We start from the raw sequence: 21,923 nt of genomic DNA, 5'->3' as shown, positions 1-21,923 counted from the left end.
GAATTACAGTATAGTATAGTGTAGTGTAGTGTAAATAAAAGCTAACATTGTTGTCCATTATTTAAATAAATACATTTAAATGTCCCTACCATACAGCGTGACCATGCCTGATTTTCTAGATAGGGAAATACAAGGTGCACATCAGATAGACAGGTAACTGTGACGTCAGGGGTGCGGTGTGAGCGCTTGGCCAGCCCACACTGTGGCTTTAAGAAGTGAAACAGTCAACTAACTGTCAGTCAGTCAACAGACCTGCTGTAACTTCACTCTCCTGCTGCATCTGTTGCATTTTACAACCATGAAAAATCTCCATTTCAAGGATTTCTTTTGGGTGAGTTTCTGTTTATGTGTTTTGAGTTTTGTTATATCTATTACATATATAATATATTACACAGACCTTTGGTTTAAAAAGGAAGGTGTGTTAGTAGTCTCAGCCATAAAGAGGACTTGTTGGCAGTGTAACCCCACTGAGTTTCACAAAAGTTTCTTTTTGTAATGGAGAATTGAATATTTGTGGTCCTCATAAAATAAGCTGCACTTGTATTACATATTCCACTATAACTGAATAAACACACCTCTTGTATTTTATATGGATAGACAGTCAATAACCAGGCACATGATTTTGACATGCACATGGTTGGGGTGATTATAGGCTGTTACCCTCAGCTTACCTAAATTATGGAGAAGTGTAGTTCAAAACATCAATTTTCACTCACAGTCAAAGACGCTGAGGTTATACCGTTTATTTATGTCTGTATTCATTGTTGTCTTGGTAACTTCATTATGTGAATTTAGAGTAAAATAAGTTTAGACAGTCTGCCAGTAGTACAGTAAAGGATTGGGTGTTTTCTGTGATCTGTCCAGGTACAGCATCTGTTTTGAAGCAATACTATTTGCATAATGTAATTCAATATAATTTAAACAAATAACAAAACCGTGGTGCACTTTCTTCAACAAAGATGACAATTGAATGAAATATTGTCCATCTTATCGACAGAACTCTGAGCTGACTTGCACAGGAGGCTACGATGCCATCATCCAGTATCTCAATGATGGCAAGAGGACATGCAAGGAGATGGAGGACTTCATGAAAGCCAGGTAATGAAATGCTTAAAATACATGATATCATGATCTATATATGTAATAATGCATAAATATCTCAATATAAGTTGTGTTCTAGCTTATCAAGATTGTAATCTAGATCCTACATACTGGTCAGCTGTGCCATTTAGAGCACTAGACTGATTGTTATCACGCAATTAATAGGAAACAGGACAGATATGCAGTATGAGCTGTAATGACAAGTCGATAAACTATCTTGATAATCATTTTTCAAGTAAATATGCCAAAATTGTTTGGTTCCAGCTTCTTCATTGTGAGAATTAGCTGTTTAGCTTATATAAGTTTGGGCTACAGTTTGGGCTGGTTCAGTCTCATGTTGGCTTTGTAATTAACTGTATCCGTGAAGAGTGCTTTTCTGTGTTTGTAAGAAAGAGACAAAAAGAAGAAGAGAGTGTTGAGAAAGTGAAAGGTGAAAAAAGAGACGAGACTTTGTGCAGTCATTTTCTGTGAGTTACCAGGTTTATTAATGAGAAGTTTATGACAGATTAGTTGTGAAGGTAGACAGGTGGAGATCAAAGACAGCAATGAAATAGAAGGATTAAACATCTCCCCAAGGTTGAAGTTACTCAGGAATGAAAGCTCAGATGCTCATGACGGTGAACTATGTGCAATAAGGTCAAAACTGAGAGCACGATCAACACGAGAAGTACATAATTGCATACAAAGCTTGAACATTTTGTAAAAAATGTATCTTATCTGGACATTACTAGCTACCACTGCTAAGAAAATTCAGTGTAATTGTCCTTTTAATTTGTCCTTTTTTCCCTTTCCATTCCTCTTCTTATTCATTTATTTTCATGTATTTATTTACTTTTTGTTAATAATGGTATCATCATTAGTACTAATTTTTGATTTATTTACTTATTTATTTATTTGCATAAATAACCACATCTCTTGTTTTCTCTTGTTGCATGATTCCTGTCATGTCATTCATTGTATTATGTTCTGTCTTGTATCACTTGTTCACTTATCTTTAATTTGTGAATGTTGTGGTAGAAAAAACATCTGTAATAACATTAAATGCCAGAAAGCCACATGTTTTCTGATAAATGAAAATAGTAATTACTTACAAGAATTGATGTTTGTCCAGTATGATCTGCATTTGAAATGGACAGCTGGACTTGAATATACAGTTAATCAAGGTAATTGTAATATTCTGATCAGGATGATTTGTCCTAACTCTGCAGGAGCAGGAACAGGAAACAGTTTCTACAACACACAGTGCTGCAGCTCTTAACCTCTTATAACACATCATTTATTGTGAAGCATCATAAGCATAGATTTTATGATGACATTTATGAAGTTTGGCATTTGAAGTTCCTCCTTCCTCATTTAATAATTAATCTGACCTCTCTTTCTCTCTGTCAAACCATGTACTGTAGGTTTGACAGCCAATGAGCCAGGAAAGAAACATAGACATTGTGCCAGTCTAATAAAACAAAAAACTATTAATGAAGCAAAGGCGGAAATGAAATAATATCTCAACTGGAAGTTCCCTTATGTGAAAAAGACAAGCTTCTTTTTTTTTATAAACCACAATGTTTTGCAAAATATCAGCACAACAAACTTACATATGTACATTGTATTATGTGTGTTGGTATGCATACCTCAAAAATCTATTGATTACATAACATCCTCACCAATTGAAGTGCATGTGGTTTTATGAACTAAATAGTATGCACTATGCACATGCATCTGGACAGAGAGGTGTGTATTATGTGGGTTGCACTTTGTCAAAGTTCCCCATTATGTAGACAGCTCTGACTATCTTCCTTTTTCCGTATTCAGTACTGTGCAAAAAGGCACGCCTGACAAAAAAATGGTGTAAAGTGAGAATGCTTTCAAACATAATACCATGAAAACGGCAGCAGTCCTCCTCAGTACACTTGCATACAGTTTTAAGATATTTGGCAGGTTGGTCGTTCATGCATCTTGGAGAAGTTATCACACTTCTTGTGTGGACTTCGATGTCTCAGCCTCTTCATGTTCTTTACAACTCTGGCTGTATGTTTGGGGTTCAGACTAGTCCCTCGTAGTACTAAATTAAGGATAAGAATCTAAACACCTAAAGTGCCTAAAACCTTTGCACAGTCCAAAGATGACACACAGAAAAGGCTCCCAGTTAAGCACGTGTGATCTAGCAATTATTAAAGGAAGTATAAAGGCTGATTTCCTTGTACAACTCATTTTCAGTTCAACACGTAAAGGGTTCCCCCATTGTCATGTCATCTGTCATTCTTTCTATTGCTGCAGCTAACAATTATTTCTTTATTGATTAATTTTATAGATCAATTAGGCATTTAGCATTTGGCATATAAAATGCTAATATGCAACTTAAAATGTTTTATCCTGATCAGCAGTTTAAGATAAGATATTTGGTTTACTATCAAAGAGGGCTAAAAAAAAAAAAATCACATTTACTCACATTTCACATAATATTTGACTAATTGTAGCAGCTCTAATTCTTTATATTAATGCTTCTGTTTTGTTTTTGTTTTTCTTTCAGGGCATCAATTGAAGAGAAGTATGCCAAAGATCTCCTTAGTTTGTCCAAGAAGGTGTGTGGACACAATGAGATGAAGTAAGCACACTCAGCGTTGAGATGCTGTTATTTGAGATTTATTTAAAGTGAGCCTCAGATGATGAAATGAACGAGTCTATCTCTGCAGAACAGGCATAGTACTTCTTAATCTGGATTGACAGGCCAATGCAGAGAGAGAGAGAGAGAGAGAGAGAGATAGGTCAAGCGTGGGATAGTTGTGACTCTGTAGTTCACAGTGCAAATGAGCAAGTATTCTGTGGAAACACTTCACTAAAACACTAACTTTCATAATATGTATATTTTGCAATGTTTTGGTGTTTGTTTTAGAGAGATCGAATATGGAAAATAAAGTCAGTCAAACAGCGGATGCATTATTTTGCAGTCTTAATAACGTAGTTTCAGTTGGTCAAAGTGAATGTGTTGACATAGTTGTTTCTGTATCAGCAAATCTAGTTCCCATTCTGTCCGCGATCACATGGCGAGTGTGGCTTTGGCTTTGTGTCCGCTGTTTCTGTTTGGAGGTGTTAAGGTTTGGATGAGGAAGGAACATTAACAGTGAGGGAGGGTGAGACAGGGAATATTATTTACTTAGTTGATTATTAATAATCCTTTAATGGTGCCCTGTGGATTTTTCTAGTAAGCAAACAAGGGTTATTATTTATATTCAGTGTTTCTCATGTTAATCAGTAACTAATGTGTTGAGTGCATTTCCTCCTTCATAATACATTTGCAGAGCAGATTTTAAAAATATTTTAAATCAAACATTGACTGCATCTATGTTTTGCTTCATTGCTGTTTTCTTGTTGTTATCTCCATCAATTACCAATTGTTCAATTTGCGCTGGACACGCACCCGTGAAAGAAAACAGGGACCCTACTTGTAAAATGCGTCTACAAAAATATTCATAGGGTATCTTTAATATAATCAGTGTGTGCTGAGGTAGATGATAAAAAAGTCTTATTGATGTTGATTTTGTAATGTGTGAAATCCCTCTGTAATTCCTTTTTCTTTTGTTTTTTAAGCACGTTAAAAAGATCCCTGGACGTGTTCAAATTACGTAAGCACTTAAAATGTTTGAGTCTTTATAAAGTTCAGACGCCATTATTTACTTGAATATCTCATTTCATGCTTTCTGTGTTCCATGTTTGTTTTTGTACCCCTGCAGAGACCGAACACGTGAGTTTGTCACACTTACAACTGGCACAGAGCATGAGAGACGAGGCCAAGAAGCTTGAGGAGTTCAGAGAGAAACAAAGAGAAGTGAAGAAAAAGGTCGGTGGTTTTACTGTTGTGATGCGTCATTGCAACAAGTTGACACGTTTACACATGGTGACTAGATATGATGTTGCAATTCCAGATAGAACTACATATGGACGCTCTACACAAACAAAAGTCTTCACATTACAAGAAGACATTGGATGTAAGTAAAATCATAAACATGCTTAAAGGTCACCCAGAGTAAATTATTACAGGCTCAATGTCAAATAATCTACTTCAGGGACACGTTTGGACTCTCCCTGAATATATTTTCTCAGTTTCATTTCCTTGTAATGTATTGAGCTGATTAGCTTGTGGACTTGAGTCATGTACAAAATCCCTCATACATGTTGACTTACCTGCTAAATTTGAGGACACAGTGTGTTATCTGCATTTAAATATCAAGAACTGATATTACTAGGCTTTTCATAACTAGTGCCACACAGTCTCCAAGGTAAATGAAAACCAGAAGTATTTAAACAAAGTGACTCCACCAGATAATCCTTTTTGTGATTCATGCCAGAAAAGTTTCAGGTGTGTTGTGAAAGCAGTGAGAAAAGCCATTCTTATCCCTTCCCTGTTCTTCCTCTTTGGTGGAGGAAGTTCTGTAGACCAGTCTGGGAAGTGAACTACAGGGCATCATCATACACCATAAAAGCATCGCCAAAAGAAGAAGTGCTTCTCATGCACATAAAAATAAAAATAAATCAGCAGCACTAGCAGAAATCATGTCAGTGGATACAGGCTGTCCAGAAATAGATTCTGCTGAATGTGCTTTTTATAGACGTTGCTTTTGGTTCATAATTTAACAGCATTAAAAAAAGATTCTCTGATGGTAATTTTGGTGCCGTCCCCAGTCAAAGAAGACGTATGACCAGAAGTGCCGAGATAAAGAAGAAGCAGATCAAAACGTGAACCGAAACACCAATAACACCAAGAACCTGGAGAAGGTACAGTGATGTTATCCTCTATCTTCGGTCTTGCCCATGGTTTGATCTGAATTCACAAAGTATTAAAATTGTACTAATAGCATTTCAATCAGCAAATATGAGCCCTAATCAGAGAACATAACAGCATCAGAAAGCACTACATAATTCAGTGGAAGGAGGGCATGCTTTGTAGTCTAATGGACAATTTGACTCCTCAAATTGGGTAGAATAGGGTTAACATGACTCTGAAAATATGTTGTGTCATCTAATGTTACCGCTTGTGAAACAAGTGTGGAAGAAAATATGAACTTAATTACTATTTGACTTTGCTACAGATATGGCCACTGTTAAAACATTAGTGTTTGCATAATAAATGCACCATTGCCTCAAATTTCCTCCATCTACTGTGCGTGTATCTTATTTATCTCCAAGAGACATCAGCTTGACGTTAACGCTGCATTATTTCCTTATAGGAAGTCATGTCTATATTTGTTGCATGTAGCTGTAGTTGTTGTTGATGACTTCATGTGGTTTTTCTTCATTCTCACCTAGCTCTCCTCAAAAGCACAGCAAGCAAAGCAGAATGCAGAGGAAGCAGGTAAAACTAAAATGTGTTAGAAGCTCTTGTAGATTCTCACATACACAACCAGGCTGATTTGAATATGACTTTAGTATGTAAAACTATTTTAGATTAGGTACTATACCTGTATACCTGGTGTGTATTCAAAGCCATTATAATCAACATTTCTAAATTAACAATGCATGACTATTTCTATGTAAAAGGAATGACTCATAAAGATGAAACCACAGATAACTATCAAAGTACTCTGCTGGCCCCCTCAGCTTTACAGAGTATTTTCAGTTCTGTCTTTGTTTTACAGCATGCATCTTCATTGGTGTGGTTTAGCATAATTCCCTGACGCAGCAGGCAGATAAAAAAAGTGAAAAAAAGTGTCTGCCCTGCACCAAAGAACACACAGCAGAAAGTTAGTGCAATGGAGAATTTAGTAGGTGTTTCATTCAGGAGCTGGTGGAGAACAAAACAGAGCTAAAAGGAGAGTGACTATTGGACAGGTACATTTGCCAGGTGGAAAGACACTTTAAATAATAGCTAATGTTCCTCTATATCAGCTGAAATACAGATAGGCTTGATGTATAGATAGGCAAATGCATATACTGTAACAAGTTTTCCATATTACAACTTCTGTGGTATGCTATTAGTTCATGCTATAGGCTGTAAGTTCCCCTATACAAATAAATCATATGTCCCTCTTGATTTTAGAGATTGTTCAATAATTTGAGGTTTAAATACTGCATTTACACTGTTTTTTAACTGATGTGTTTGATTTTCAGACAAGATATACCACCAGAACGTGGCCTCACTGGGAAAGGTTAGAGATGAATGGCTGAAGGAGCACATAAAGGCCTGCGATGTAAGATTCTCAAAGACTCAAGGTTGATAAAATATGAATATAGCATCACACATCATTTTAAAATGAGCTAAATGTTTCCTCCACAGATGTTTGAAAAACAGGCCACAGAGCGCATTAGCTTTCTGAGAAACACAGTCTGGACTCACCTCAACCAAATGTCCCAGCAGTGTGTGACCAGCGATGAGGTGAGGCCCGGTTCCAATATTTAAAGACAAAAAAGATTATTATAAGAATTGTACTTTTATTACCATTATTAATGAAAATCGTAAAGTTTAATAAAAACAAGACATAATTGGACCCTGACCTTGCTTGTACTTTCCCCTGTATGTGTGTGTGTGTGCATAGTTGTATGAGGAAGTGAGGAAATCGCTGGAACAGTGCAATGTTCAGGAAGATATTGAGCACTTTGTGAACCTTAGACGGACCGGAGACAAACCACCAGGTATGAATGCAGGAATGCTATGCCATTAATAATAAACCAGGGCAGGAGTGCTAGAAACACAGCTGGAGGAAGTTTATTATCAGACAAAAAGAAGAGGTGCAGAGTTCAATCTAAAACCTTTTACAAGTTGCCAGTATGTGAACAGTGTCAACCTTCCTCTCTAACAGCCCCAGTTATGTACGAGAACTTCTACAGTGGTCTGAAGCCTCAAGCTGGAGCTCCACCCCCTCGACAGCCTCCACCAGTCATCAGGTAAACATCCATCTACTTCTTCATTTATACTTGCACTGTTCATTATTGTTTATTTTGTTTTGTGGATTTGCAGGAGAGGGCCATTACCTGATCCGACGCAAAACAACACCGGTACGTCTTGTATTTACTCTCTTTAATTTACAATTCAGGCATTGTGTATTAAACTGGTATTTTTAGTGGTGGGAATGGAGCTTGTAGCTTTATTATAAATTACATCCTTCTGCTTTTAATACTTAAAAATCCCCTATGGACATGTTTTAAAATGTATGTAAAGTACTCTACTTAATCCATGTCTGATATAGTATTTCCAAAAATAGTAAAATTATCTTGTTAAAATTTCCTTCTCCCTCATTAAAAATTACAGAATCTATAAATATATTTAATTTCAAAAGTTTTTGTGATGGACACAACATGTCTTCTATGTCACTGTAAAGTCAATTGTCAGTCTATGTTTACTGTAGCTGGAAGTTTCCACCTCATACTTGTCTTAGTTGAATATTTGACCATGATTGGTGCCAGACCAGTTGTAATGTCACAAATAATGCTCGAAGGCCCACCCTTTAAAATAAGAATTTGAATGGCCACAAAGAAACCTTCCACTTTCAGAAGATGGATATGGAAATAGCCTTCTAGTTTCAAACTCTCCACAAACATCATTCTGCACAGTGAAACTTTAAGTAGAGGAACTCATCATCACATCATTTTTACTATTCTTTGCTTGGTTGCAGGAGACATAATCTACTCAACCGTGCAAGACACAGAGTACAGTGTTGTCCAGTACTAACAGAGGAGTCATTGTTGATCCTGTGCAATGCTGGAACTTCATAATGGACGTTAAGGCTACATACTCCTCATCACTTCCTCCTTTAAGATTTCCTGTAAAGATAAGGCTTTACCAGAAATTTAGTGTCATATACATATATGACGGTGAGGTTTGTAGTATTTTGAACATATCACTGTGTTATAAACAGTTCAGAAAACATAATTATTTTTATTTTTATATTCTTGTGTTAAAACATGCTAAAAATTAGAAGTTTCACTCAGTATTTTTAGAAATATGTACCCTACATACAGAATTACATCCTGTACAACAATACAGAAGCTAATTAGACAATAAAAACATAAAACCAGCAAATCACTATAATAAAATAAGTCTGCTGTTCAGATATCAAGCCTGTTTATTACCCACATTAATGTGCAACACTATACTCTGCATCATTGCATCCTATTTATCTTCAGTTTTGTATTTATTTTTGGGTCTGCAGCACTTGATTCACAAAATAAGGTAAAGTGTCACCCATTTACTTGTTTTCATTTCCTCTTAAATGTGAGAGTAGCAGGTCAGCTGACTGTGTCATCTTGTGCTTAAAAGCTAAAGACTTACTGTTATTTATCTGCAGCGTGCAGTATATGGATTACACACTCTGCATCCTTACATGTTGACAGTCTTTGTGTTGGCTTTATGTGCTGAGTAGGATCATTTTAATTGTAACAGAGCTAGTATGCCCCAGATTGACATACCAATAATTTAAATACATATTGATATTTTCTGCATACCTGAGGATGATTGTGGGAACATTTGCACATTTATTTTGCTTTATTTATGTCAAGAGCACATGATCTGTGAAAGGAAAATGCTACTGAAACTGCAGGAGAGATGATCATATGTGGCATTTCACTGTGCAAATAACCTGGTGTTGGTTTTATATCAATAAAGTTATTGTTCTTCACAGCACTTAAAGTCTGAACGTTTCTGTTTCCTTGACTCTGTTTGTCTTCTTGTTTCCATAATTGCTTGTGGCAGGTGACAGATTAGATTGTTTTCATCACTGACCTGGGTGTGGTGACCTGCCCCACCTAGATTTAGAAGCTGGTTGAAATCTCACTCTTCTTCCTGGTTAACTTCCTGTGGACTGTGTAATTACAACAGTTGGTTTTTTCATGTTTTGCAAAACGGGTGGTTTAATTTGATACAAATTGTAGGAAAAATGAACGAAGCTGGTTTAGTTGGTAAGCATCCACTTAATTTTTGGGTTCATACATAAAATTCTTATATAGATTTCTAACAATTCTTTAACAGACAGAAAAAAACATACTTTTCTGTGTAGTTTGGTGTGTCAAATAAAATACTTTCATATTAGGTTTGCAAGTTTCCATAATTTCATAAGAGTAGCTGCTGTGCAATTTCTTTGAAAGGTTTATGTAATTTGGTACTATATGGGAAATGCCCTCATTATAAAGTTTTTAAGAAATAATTCAAAATGAACACACACAACTACATACTAAAACCTTTTCCTGTCAGTTAAAGAACTATTAAAAATCCAATTTTAAATTAGATTTATAAAAATTTAAATTATATATATTATAATAAGAACCTACCAACAACTACATACACACGAACCCCATTACGAGTGGGTAAATAACACTTATCAAATTTTTTTCCCCTACAATTTGTACCAGACTGAACCATCCTTGCTGTAAAATGTCTTTAAAAGTAAGTCTTAAATGCCTACAAATTACACAGAAAATTTCCAGGAAACTAGTATATAGTTAAAAGGACACATAAAATAAAATATTTCACATCATTTACATAATACTTAAGTTAATTTCAACAATCAAGCATGACACATTAAAAGGCTCTAATAAAAATGAATACAGTTTTATTCCCACCATATTTGGCAACATAATAATTTTTTTTTTCCTCTCAAATTTCAGTCTCTTTGCATTTCATATTAGTCAGTCTTCCTCATGTGGGTAACAGCTCATGATAACCATCATTCATCTTTAGGATGCTCCACATGTAATGCCCACTGATTATCCGCTGGCGTCATCCTGATTTCCGGAGTCGAAACAGGAAGCAATTTGTCAACGGGGCTTAACAGTATGTGCAGAGGCCTGACGATAGTTTAAGACAAGGGTATGCAGGTTCTTCAGTGGCAAAAAGATCCTTTGTTGGTCCGACATCACGCACCATGCTCTGATTTGATCAGATCCAGAATCACATAGATGGCCTTCTCACCTACAGCAGACAGACAGGATCAGAGCAGATTTAATGCTGGAGAAACACAATATCATATTTAATTTTTATGTGTGGACAAATCTGCATAAAAAATATATATCTCCATAATATTAATATTGTTATGGTTATTATTTTTTTATTTAAAGATTTAATAACTGCCGGTTCAATTCTAATTCAAATTTAATGCATTATTTAACAAAAATAACTGTGCAGCCATGCCTTCATAAACTTTAGAGAAGAACTGAAATGCTTCCATCTGTTAACCCATTTAAGCCATCCAGTATTTGTACACATTTTTCCAGCATTTTTCAGGTTTTGCAGTACAGCCATGGAGTTGTAGAGCAGTATAATTATAATGAAAAAAGTAATTTGTCATGTTGTTTCACTTGGGCTTACCTTCTAGACTCATCCGAGGGTTCTCTATCTTCTTTTCAAGTAAAGAGTCCATCAGCTTCCTCAGGTGTTTGAAGATCACACCGATTCTAACAGGAGCCTTTAAGAGTGAACACGGATTAAAGTCAATAAACCAGGAACACGATTTGTTTTATTAGTCTACAAAATCAAGTGTGGCAGTCCCAGAGCAACCCCTGTGACCTCTGACCTGGAAATGCATCCATCCGTCTAGTGTTATGAGCCGTTCTCTGTGCTGAATATCGATGTCACCTCCAAACAGCAGCATGGGAAACGGAGATATCAGAGATGTGTCTCGCAGGTAGATCTTAGTGTATTTTACCTGTGGATAAATCTTTATTAGCACAACTGGGAATTACTGAGAAACAGATATTACACACATAGAAGCACACTCTTCATCCATACCTTCTCCTGGTACAGCAGCCAGCCGTGTGTCTGCAGATTGCGGTTAACGGACGAGGGATGGACCTGAGCCTTGCCTTGCGGGGTCTCCACTGTGCAGGCCACCCGCTCGAGCACATCCACAGAGGTGGTGCACAGGACCCGGGCCACGCTGTCATAGAGCCCAGCTGTCAGCACTGCGTTCAAGACGGAGATCAACGGCTTGGACAGTGTGGGCGCCTGCTGCTTTGAGTCAGAGGAGGAGCGAGACGACCAGAAACCTGCCTGTTCCATCATCCTCATCAGGTCGTGCTTCACATCCTGAATAAGAGTTAAAGAAGTGGTTTAGACAGGAGGTGGATAAGAAAATAATATGTGTGCAAATGTACAGTATGTGTGTGTATGTGTTACCTCTATTGTGATGAGAGCCGTTCGATTAAGGAAGTGTTTTCTGCAGAAGGCCATTTCCGTTCTCTGCCCCTCATTCTGTGAGTTCTTCCACCTGACAATATGACAGGTTCACAGAAAAAAATAGGCTATAAGAAAATAACAAAATCCACAGTAACTCAAGGACTGAAAAATTTAGAATTTGATAGAAAACACAACATCTTCCACAACTACTAAAAAACCCCAAACATGCAACTTTAGGAAAATACTCTGTTAAGTCAAGCTTTTCAGAGTCTTCAGAAAAGTCTGTACCCCAGATAGGCATTGTATATGGTCAGGTGATCAGAGTTGGCCAATGCCAGTGCAGCTTTGGCCAGGTTGGCTTCCTCTTTTCTATTCATTGGTGTGGAGAAGGGAGACTTTTCAGTGATTGCAGCCGCGATGGTTGCCTGAAAGAAAATATGAAATAAATAATGATTGAAAAATATATAATTATGACACAATATTAGTTATTAACAGTATTTGTATAATAATATACCAAGATATGGTCATCACACAGTTGTAAAATATCTGTTAGAGAGTTTTCTGAAAAGAAGATAGTGGGACGTACTATGGGCTCTAAGCAGCCGAGAATGGCTCCGTAGATGAGCATCTTGCCAATCTTCACATTGACGGGCAAGCTTGCTAGGTGGTGTCCCAGAGGGGTGAGGAGATGATGGTCGGGGTGACAAGCACCGATCTTCCTCAGAAGGTTAACGGCATTACTGACTGACTGAGACTGAGGAGCATCCAAGGCCCTGCTCAAAAACTCCTCCGGCGAGCCGTACTGACATTTCTATCAGAGGGGAGTGAAGAACATTTAAAACAGAAACTTCAATGATGTTTCCACATGTGGTAGAAGGCTAAAGTGATTGGCTTTATGTGAATTTTCATTTTTGAGCGACTGGAGCATTACATACCATAATATGAAGACAGAGCTCCTCCAGGGGGACCCGTAGTATCTCTGGAATGGAGTAATCCATGAAAGCATCAAACCTGCAGTGAGACAGTTGTTAAACATGAGCGGAACAGATAAGGGTGTGACATGACACAGAAATTCTGACATGTATAGTTTCTATTTTTGTCTCATGTGATGACCACATCCCATTTATCTGAACGGAAATGATCATTATCAGTATAATTTTTACTTTCTGTTCTTGCAGGGTTTATGCAGGTTCACCAAAATAAATTTAAGACTTTTCAAGTCATTTTTAATACCACATAGAATACAATTTAATACCTGTTTAATGATCATTATGATCAAAGAATGACATACATCAGTAAGGTCTGTTTTAAGACTTTTGTAGACCTGCAGATACCCTGTTTTGATTCAGTTACCACCCTACCTTACCTGAATTTTGGGTAGAGTCTGAAGCAGAAACCATTGCGGACACGTCCTGCTCTCCCCTGCCTCTGGAGGGCGCTGGCTTTCGACACAAAGGTTTCCACCAGAGAACTCATCTGGCTGCTCTCATGATACCTAAACAACACAATACATTGGAGTTAAGTCTCTATGCAACCAAATTCATTTATGTTTACCCATTACTGTCATTATTTTCTTTCTACTTACTATTCATACACAGAAACTGACACTTATATAAAATATATTTTGACAACTCTTGTCATAGGAGCCATTAAGCAGATAAAATGACTTACATACCCTGAGGACAGCAATCCCTTTTAACTTCAGGAGGAGATAATGAAATCACACTACAATGTCAGAGAGTTTTCTGACATTTTTCATGAGCACTTACTTATTTTCTTTGGTCTTTCCAGTGTCAATGACAAACACGACATCAGGAATAGTCACACCTGTCTCAGCAATGTTGGTTGACAACACAATCTAAAAGACAGACAAAGCAGAGTATAACATTACAGATTTTTAGAGCTTATTATGAATGTATTGTATTTCATCAGTTTCACAGTGCTTCATTATGAGTAGTACCTTCCTCACTCCATTGGGGGGCACTGTGAAGGCTGCAGCCTGGTCTTTTGAGGAGAGAGTCGAGTGCAGAGCAACAATCCTGTACCTTAAATTGACAGACAAAACTAAAAGTTGAATAAACAGTGTTTGTGTTTCACCATTTCTTCTGTTTTTAAAGTCTGGTGAGTGTTTATTGGATAACACTACATTACATTAATGTGTGTATGTCACCTGCTTTTATCCTTGAACCTCTTGTCTGAGGAGAGCAGGTCGTGGATCTGCTGGATATGAGCCAGCCCTGGGAGGAAGACGAGAACGGCTCCATCCAACTCTGCAAACTGTGGGGATTTGTCTAGCAGAGCACAAAAAATTTTTTACACATTTGAAAAAAGTATGTCTACACATGTACTTTATGCTGCCTGAAACAAGCAGGACAATGTGTTGCACCTAGGTAGTCCAGAAGGTCAATCAGCAAGTCCATGTTGATCTTATTGGGGTTCATATACTGCAGCACCTGCCGAGTCCTGCTGCTGAAGTGGTCGAGGTCTGGACCCAGGTCCCAGCCTGAAGACGAGTCCCTTATTATAACTTCCTGAAAGTTCCCAGACATTAGAGTATTTGGTAAAATAACAGAAGCTTTATTGTCATTGCACACAAGATACAACGAAATTTCGTTTGGCAGCAATCCTTGTAACAGCTACAATCAGTATAAATATAAATAAATATCTATTAAGTAAATAACAACGTATCTAAAAATATGTACAAAAATCAGGTAACAACAAGAACAAGAACAAGTTGTGTGCAGTTAAAAGGTAAAATTGCAGTATGTTCATGGTTCCTGCAGCAGTCTTTTCACTGCCATGGGGAAGAAGCTGTGTTTGAGTCTGTTTGTATGGGCTTGCATTACTCTGAGCCTGCCACACGGGAGTGATAATATAACATTAAACTAGAACACAGATGAATAAGTATGAGATGTATCTGAGATATTACTGCCACAGAGAGCCAACATTACCTGGTGCTGTAATGTTTTGCCACCTTTTTGGGAGATAGAGATGCTAACTTCCTCTTCTTCTTCAAGAATCTTCTGGCTGTACTCCGAGTCCTTTTCCAGGACGTAGCCTGTCTGCTCCACAATGTCTTCTAAATGGAACACCTGGAAACAAAACCACGAGAGTTAGAGTACAGGATGTCTTGTTGGATAAGTTCAAGTTTCAAATTCAAAAATGCACCTGAAGATGGAAAAAACAGATGCAGCTCATCCCTGATATCCACCTCCAAAGATGCCAGTAGAGATAAAGGGACAGTTAAATTAGATGACTACACATAAACGACAACAGTGCGTCTAACCTCCACTGGGAATGTCCTGCCAGGGATGCTGATTACTGGGCAGCGGTTGAAGTAGTTAGAGAATTTGTTACAATCCACTGTGGCACTCATTAGGATCAGTTGCAGGTCTGATCTCCTCAGGACAACATCTTTCAAGATGGTGAGCAGGAAGTCTGACTGGACACTGCGCTCGTGGACCTGAGAAGATGCAGGTGAGAATAAAAACCTGAGGGTCAGAAGGACACTCTAAATTAAGTAATTAAAAGATGTTTTTAATCCAACAGAATACGTTTATACCTCATCTACAATGATGTGCGTCAGGGAGCTGAGGTGTCTGTCATGCTGGAGTTTCCTGAGCAGAACTCCAGTTGTGCAGTACAGCAGGCGAGTCCACTCCCCGGACTGATTCTCCATTCTGATCTGGTATCCGCATGGCGAAGACTGAAACATGATTTCCACATGAAACAGATTGTTAAAGCATGCAAACGGGCATCCTATCAGCTTGCATTATTGTTTGCAGGAGAACTAACACAAAGTTTATTTTCCTTATTTACCTTCGATCCTGGCCCGTCCTCACAGCCAAGCTCCTGGCTGACTCTGCAGGCCAGACTCATGGCAGATATCCTGCGGGGCTGGGTCACCACGATGTTGCAGGGCTGCGCCTCTTTACCCCCAGTCAACAGCTCCTCCAAGATAAACTGAGGAATCTGAGTACTCTTTCCACTGCCTGTCTCTCCAGCCACCACGACCACACGGTGGCGCTGCAGAGCCTCCAGGACATGATGCCGGTGTTGGAAGACAGGAAGCTGCTCTCGCTCTGCCTGAAGGCAGGATACTCGTTGAATGACTTGGGTTTATTTTACATAAAATGACTTAAAGATGGTAAATTATACAATATTTTAGTGTGTTTACCTGTAGTTTTTGGGCCAGTGGTGACTTTTTCAGCTTCTTTAAGAGCTCTCTAGATGCCTCGAGTGCTCCTTCCCTTTCTCTCCTCCCTCCTGTTTTCTCACTCTTATCCTCCAGTTCTTCTCCTCCATCCCCGATGTCAAGAGAAGCCAGATTTTCCCAGGACTCTTCAGGCTCTTCGTCCCCATCCCCACCAAGCCCCAGCTGGCCTTGGGATCCAGAACCCTGCATCTGGTTAAGGTTCTGCTGCTGTTTGAGTTTGGTTAGGAGGCGGGAGATGAACTGGTCTCGAGGTTTGTTGGCAGCAGTGCGGCTCTCTTCCTGTTGCTGCTGCTCGTTGTCCCTCCACTCCAGCCAGACATCTCTGTAGGTTGGTGGGAGGAGTGTGTGCACCGACTGAGAGTGAAAGGGGTGAATCAGTTTTTTAGAAGAAATTTTGAAACAGAATAATATGGCTAAATCAGGACAAGCTGCACAGGAAAACAGTGCTATCCTCTGCTAGGTTACATGTATTACCTGTCCTTTAACCAGGGTGTACAGTGCCTGTGTGGCTGCCAGATGTTGAGCTTGCATGCTGTCCTCAGTCAGGATGGTTGGACAGACTTCCAGAACATCATCTATCCTCTGAACACGCACCCTAATGGATGCAAAGACATCACATTAAAGCTACCCTTACCTTTGTTACATTTTTACACATTCTTTTCTTTCTTTCTGAATGTGACTGATATTTTTGTCACACATGTGGCACACATGCTCAGGACCGACAGTTATCTAAACAGCTGTTACAAATGATTTAACTCAATGTTATGTGCTGTATTATTAAATGTTATCAAATGTACTTGAACTAGTATATGCATTAATATCAAATTTATAGTATATATTACTGTATGAATGCCTAGCTGGTGAGAAAGAAAATTCAGGACTACAGTCATGTTCCCTTATATTCTTAACAGATCTGGGAAGATCAGGGTTTTCATCTGTTTAGATCTGATCTTTTTACATTTTTCAGCACATCGAAGCTGCCTTAAAGATTTCCCTCTATATACGTGTATCTCTCCAGCGCTCCACCCAAAACACAGTGGGCCTGATTTACTAAGATCCCAAATAAAGGGGAATAAATTGTGTGTGCAGTGCAACAGATTGCACGTTTGGTTAGTGTGTGTTTTGCCGGTGATCTACTAGGAATAACTGTGCAAATGCCAACAGGTGCAGACAGCAGTTTTAAATGAGGGTTTTGTATCTTTAATGGAGAGTTTGGACAAGCAGAAATCCCACAAGCGCAAAATGGAATTTGATCCCATGGAATTAAAGGTTCTAGTGGAAGAAGTAAACAAACATATTGAGTTACAGCAACAACCTGTCAACCAAAAAAAACCCAACAACACTCTATTGTAGAGTATTTGTGACAATGTCGATGCTGTTAGTAAAACCAAAAATATTCCACTCCAAAAATATTAGCACGGGTGGAAAAAATCGTTCTCTGTATATTCTGTCATTGTGCCTCTGTCTCCTCCTCTCGTCAGTAACAGAAGTAATCTGTGCTCAGTGCACAGCCGGTTAATACCAGTCCATCAAAGGTATTATTTATAGACGCAGTTAGCGTCACCCACATTACCTCCAGTTTAGGAAAATCACAGTGTGTGCTAAATAATATATTTGCATTTTCTCCTCCCTGTATTTTGCACACTGGGGTAAAAACGCCCCATATTGCACAGACGTAAGCCTCGGTGCGCCCCATTAGTAGATCAGCTCGTACATTTTTCTGCGGGTGATGTCAAGTTTGCACACGTTTTAACACACGTGAACCTTTAGTAAATCAGGCCCAGTATATAATTGTGTGTGAAAATATTTGTATATGGGAGCAGAGACACAGAAATACACACTTACCTGGATCTCCAGTATCTACCGGCAGCAACCTTGTGAAATGATGGTGGGGGGCTCTTTGGAAGGTTCTTTCGGACCCAGTCTATGAGGAACTGTTTGGGAGACTTCCCTGTCCAGCTGCGAGCTGTGTAGTCAAAATTGCGAATATCCTTTGGCTCGTTCTTTTTCACAACTGTAGAGGAAAATGTAACAATGTGGTCAGCAATACAGTGTGTATCAGAGAGAGGTCACTTATAATCAATTGTTGTATTGAAAACAAATCATGAGCGCATACATAAATGAACACCAACCCAATACTCTTTATTTGTGGTTAGTGATGTGATGTATGAGTGTACAGCATCTATTACAGTGTATTATTCTTGAACCATATCAGTAACAATGTGAGGCTACATTATTAGTTATATTTTAAAATTATTATAACTTATAAATCATCTTGAAACTTTTTAAAATATTTTTTCATGTTGGCTCAGAAGGTGTTACTGTAATTTGCGAGATGTACCTTTCTGTGCAGGAGGTTCCTTTTCAGCTTGTTCAAATAAGTTGAAGCTGAGATCTTCTTTGTCCTCAGTGACAGGAACTACTTTTTTCTCCTTTTGAGGCACATCCACCACTTTTATAGCTGGATTGAACATTGGATGGGACTCCATTTGCTTCATTTCTAGAAACAGAAAAAAACGTTATTCTTCTATGAAAGTCAAACGTAAGTTAGAAAAAATAGTTTGATCTTTGAATATAAGTGTTTAAGCACACAGACACCTTGCTGAATGATGCGTATTCTGTCCTGTGCCATCCTTTGGCCTGCTTTGTCTCCTTTTGTCTTGGAAGCCATTGCCATTTCCTTAGCATCATACAGTTGAGCAGTGAGGATTAAATACCTATCATTCTAGACAGCAAGAGACAACACACTGTTATTCAGCAACTGCACCAAGCTACACACTTAATAATTTTCAATGCACTAGAATAACTTCATACAAAAGCTAAAAAAAAAGATGAATTGTGTGGTCATTTTCCACGTCTACCTCCAGCAACAGAAAAGATGGTAGCATCCAGGATGGCTGTCATCAACCAATCTGACCAACTTTTTAAAATAAAAGTATAGAGAGAACATCCACCCATAAAAATGTGGTGTAATGTCAACATACAAATGGGCTATTTAAAAAATATAAAACACATTTTGGGAAATAGACTTTCTTGGCAAGAGTTAGGCAAGAAGATCAAGGCCACACTCATGTTTGTCTGGTAAACATCAAGCCACAGTCAGCAGCCAGATAGCTTAGCTTAGCATAAAGACTGGAAATAAGGGGAAATGGCTAGCCTGGCTCTGCTCAAGGTAACAAAATCTGCCAACCAGCACAGCTCACTACTTAACATGTGATGTCTCATATGTTTCATCTGTACAAAAGACAACAATTTAGCTAAAAAAGCAAAAAGCAAAAGTTTCCCAAAATGCTCAACTATTCTTTTAACTAAGAAAATAGATCTCAGCTTTAAGTGTTTTTAAATTGTACTTACCGGATCAAACTTTTCGTCCAGTTCAGGATTGCGTGCAGTCTTTTTCCCCCCTTCCTCCTCCTCCTCCTCCTCCTCATCACTGCTCTGCTCTGCGTACCTTAAGATCCAATCCTTCATGCTTGCAGCTTCATCTTTCTCTGTGGCCTGGCAAACACCACACTCATAAGGTTTGACGTGTCACAGTAGGCAAGACCCATCTACCCAAGACAAACTTGTAAATAAACACACAAACCTTGGTGGTCTCTTTGCGGGGATTACTGGGTGCTTTGGGGCTTGGGGCTGCTGGTTTCTGCTGGGCGGGAGGCTGGAACTTGGGCCTGCTCCTCTGGCTCTCCTCCTGCATCTGCTGGGTAAACCCTTCTGGCAGCTCCTCTGGTAAATAGACATATTAACAATTATTGTGTTGACAGTCTTGTGTCCTCAGGGTGACATCGTAAACAACTGCTGATGCTCTTTACCATCTTTAAGGTTGAGGCAGAGCCAGTCGAGAGCAGAGTGGAGATCCCCTCCATACAGCACACTACTCTTCATCGCCTCCTCAATGTGCTCTCTCTTAAAGTTGAATTTCTGCAGAGCTGTGTACAGATCCTGCAGTGACAAACAAAACCTGAATACAACAATCTCCCACAGAAACACATCAATATATGTATTAACTGTGAAGGGTCAGAGAATTTTTGGCTTTACCAGTAATTTCTTGTTTGTGAGTCTGCCTGATACGGGCCCTTTGTCACAATTTTCCTCTCTGAAGTCATTGATCAGCTTGATGATCTTCTTCTCCAGGTCAGCTTGAATTGAAACCTGTGTTAGGAGGGAAGAAAATATGTGACTCACAGCTAAATAAATTATTATTACCCTGCTGGGACAAGGTAATCAACAACAAGTTACAAATGTAACATTTACTCAGCATTTGTGACAGGATTTCTCTTTAAGTGTGATATTAAAGACATATCCTGTCAAGCTGTACAGGAAAGATAGAATATAGCCTACAGTTTAGTTTTTGAACCAGCAGCTTACTTTAAGGATCGATTTGTCTGAGACTCCACCTGTGTCAACCTGTGCAGTGTTGGCAAGACTGTAGGTCTTTGGAGCTGGAGGAAGGAAAAGAAGGTTTTACTTTGAGATCAGATATCAGATTTGCTGTTACACACAGCTTCAGCTACAACTATCAGCTGTTTCCATTTTGATTAATCGATTGACTGTTTAGCATCTTATGTACAGGTGAGTATCAACCACAAGTTACCAGATGGCAAAATGTGTTTACCAATCTTGAACAAAACATTGTTTACACATCTGGCATGAAGCAAAAAAGGGTTTTTTTGAGATATTAATGAACTTGTAACCAGAGAAGGTATTAGTTTGACAAATTACTAAAAAAAAGTCACTATGAGGAAAATATGAAGCCCTATGTGTAAAAGTTCTGCACAACTCTCCAACCTAGCAGTTTATGAAGTAAAAACACTAAAAGACTAGTGACTGCATAAAAGACTAAACAAACAATACAATGCAATCTATTCCACCACACACTACATCTTGGAAATGTGTCAACACCTCTCTGACAGTCTGAACCTAATTGAAGGACTTTTAGAGATATATGAAGATAATGTTCTCTCTCTTGGTGGTATATAAATGTTTATATTACGTCCAAATATGTACAGATAGAAGTCATACTGTACAGTAATGTTTGCCTGATTGACCATGTGAACTATATGTGTGTCTAATGGTTGAATTTTGGGAATGACACTGACAGAAACCAAACAAATTCTGCTGTAAGGTTTTCGTGCTGGCAGATAGTTAATACCACCTTTTGACTTGTTCTCTTTGGCTGGTTTAGCCGGCTTGTTGCTGTGTGGTTGTTTCTTCGGCTCCCCTGCCACGCTGTTCCCCGGTGCAGCAGCACCAGCCCTGCCCGCTGCTGCTGCTGCTGCGGCCGGGGCCACTGGAGCAGCCGCCGCCGCCGCCGCCGCTTTCTTCTTCTTACCACCCATTAAAACACTAAAACACGGCCTCCTTTATGCGACTGTATGACGGCGGGTCATCAGCGAAATCCTGAAACGTGGTGGTTATAAATAAAGAGCAAAACAGACACTTGAGAGTCGCTTCACTTGGTTTTCATGACTGGACACTTTTTGGACCACACGGCTGCCGTACAGGAAG

At 38.7% G+C, this 21,923-nt stretch overlaps 2 protein-coding genes across 2 annotated transcripts; one reads left to right on the top strand and one right to left on the bottom strand.

Moving 5' to 3' along the window:
• Nucleotides 1-247: 247 nt before the first annotated feature.
• Nucleotides 248-9,829, top strand: pstpip2 (proline-serine-threonine phosphatase interacting protein 2). Its single transcript, XM_053339984.1, has 14 exons — nt 248-331; nt 998-1,098; nt 3,629-3,703; nt 4,687-4,721; nt 4,830-4,936; nt 5,022-5,084; nt 5,779-5,871; nt 6,403-6,448; nt 7,204-7,283; nt 7,370-7,468; nt 7,629-7,725; nt 7,893-7,977; nt 8,051-8,088; nt 8,706-9,829. The coding sequence occupies exons 1-14, from the start codon at nt 299-301 to the stop codon at nt 8,759-8,761; spliced, it is 1,008 nt and encodes a 335-aa protein (XP_053195959.1). The 5' UTR covers nt 248-298; the 3' UTR covers nt 8,762-9,829.
• A 717-nt stretch (nt 9,830-10,546) lies between these two features.
• Nucleotides 10,547-21,876, bottom strand: dhx29 (DEAH (Asp-Glu-Ala-His) box polypeptide 29). The gene is made up of 28 exons (XM_053339631.1): nt 21,571-21,876; nt 20,784-20,857; nt 20,454-20,567; nt 20,228-20,357; nt 20,002-20,141; nt 19,770-19,913; nt 19,014-19,140; nt 18,757-18,915; nt 18,261-18,429; nt 16,890-17,010; nt 16,377-16,769; nt 16,019-16,285; nt 15,762-15,905; nt 15,486-15,662; nt 15,151-15,291; nt 14,586-14,730; nt 14,370-14,490; nt 14,160-14,244; nt 13,969-14,057; nt 13,566-13,694; nt 13,135-13,210; nt 12,786-13,010; nt 12,488-12,624; nt 12,200-12,290; nt 11,813-12,109; nt 11,598-11,729; nt 11,393-11,489; nt 10,547-10,996 (listed from the first exon to the last, which is right to left on the bottom strand). Exons 1-28 carry the CDS (start codon nt 21,752-21,754, stop codon nt 10,941-10,943), a joined length of 4,164 nt encoding a protein of 1,387 aa, XP_053195606.1. The 5' UTR covers nt 21,755-21,876; the 3' UTR covers nt 10,547-10,940.
• Nucleotides 21,877-21,923: the final 47 nt, after the last annotated feature.

The sequence above is a fragment of the Scomber japonicus genome, chromosome 19 (genome assembly GCF_027409825.1).
Source record: "Scomber japonicus isolate fScoJap1 chromosome 19, fScoJap1.pri, whole genome shotgun sequence".
Classification (NCBI taxonomy): domain Eukaryota; kingdom Metazoa; phylum Chordata; class Actinopteri; order Scombriformes; family Scombridae; genus Scomber; species Scomber japonicus.
Note: the sequence above shows the minus strand (reverse complement) of the source record. Positions and strands in the feature narration are given on the sequence as shown.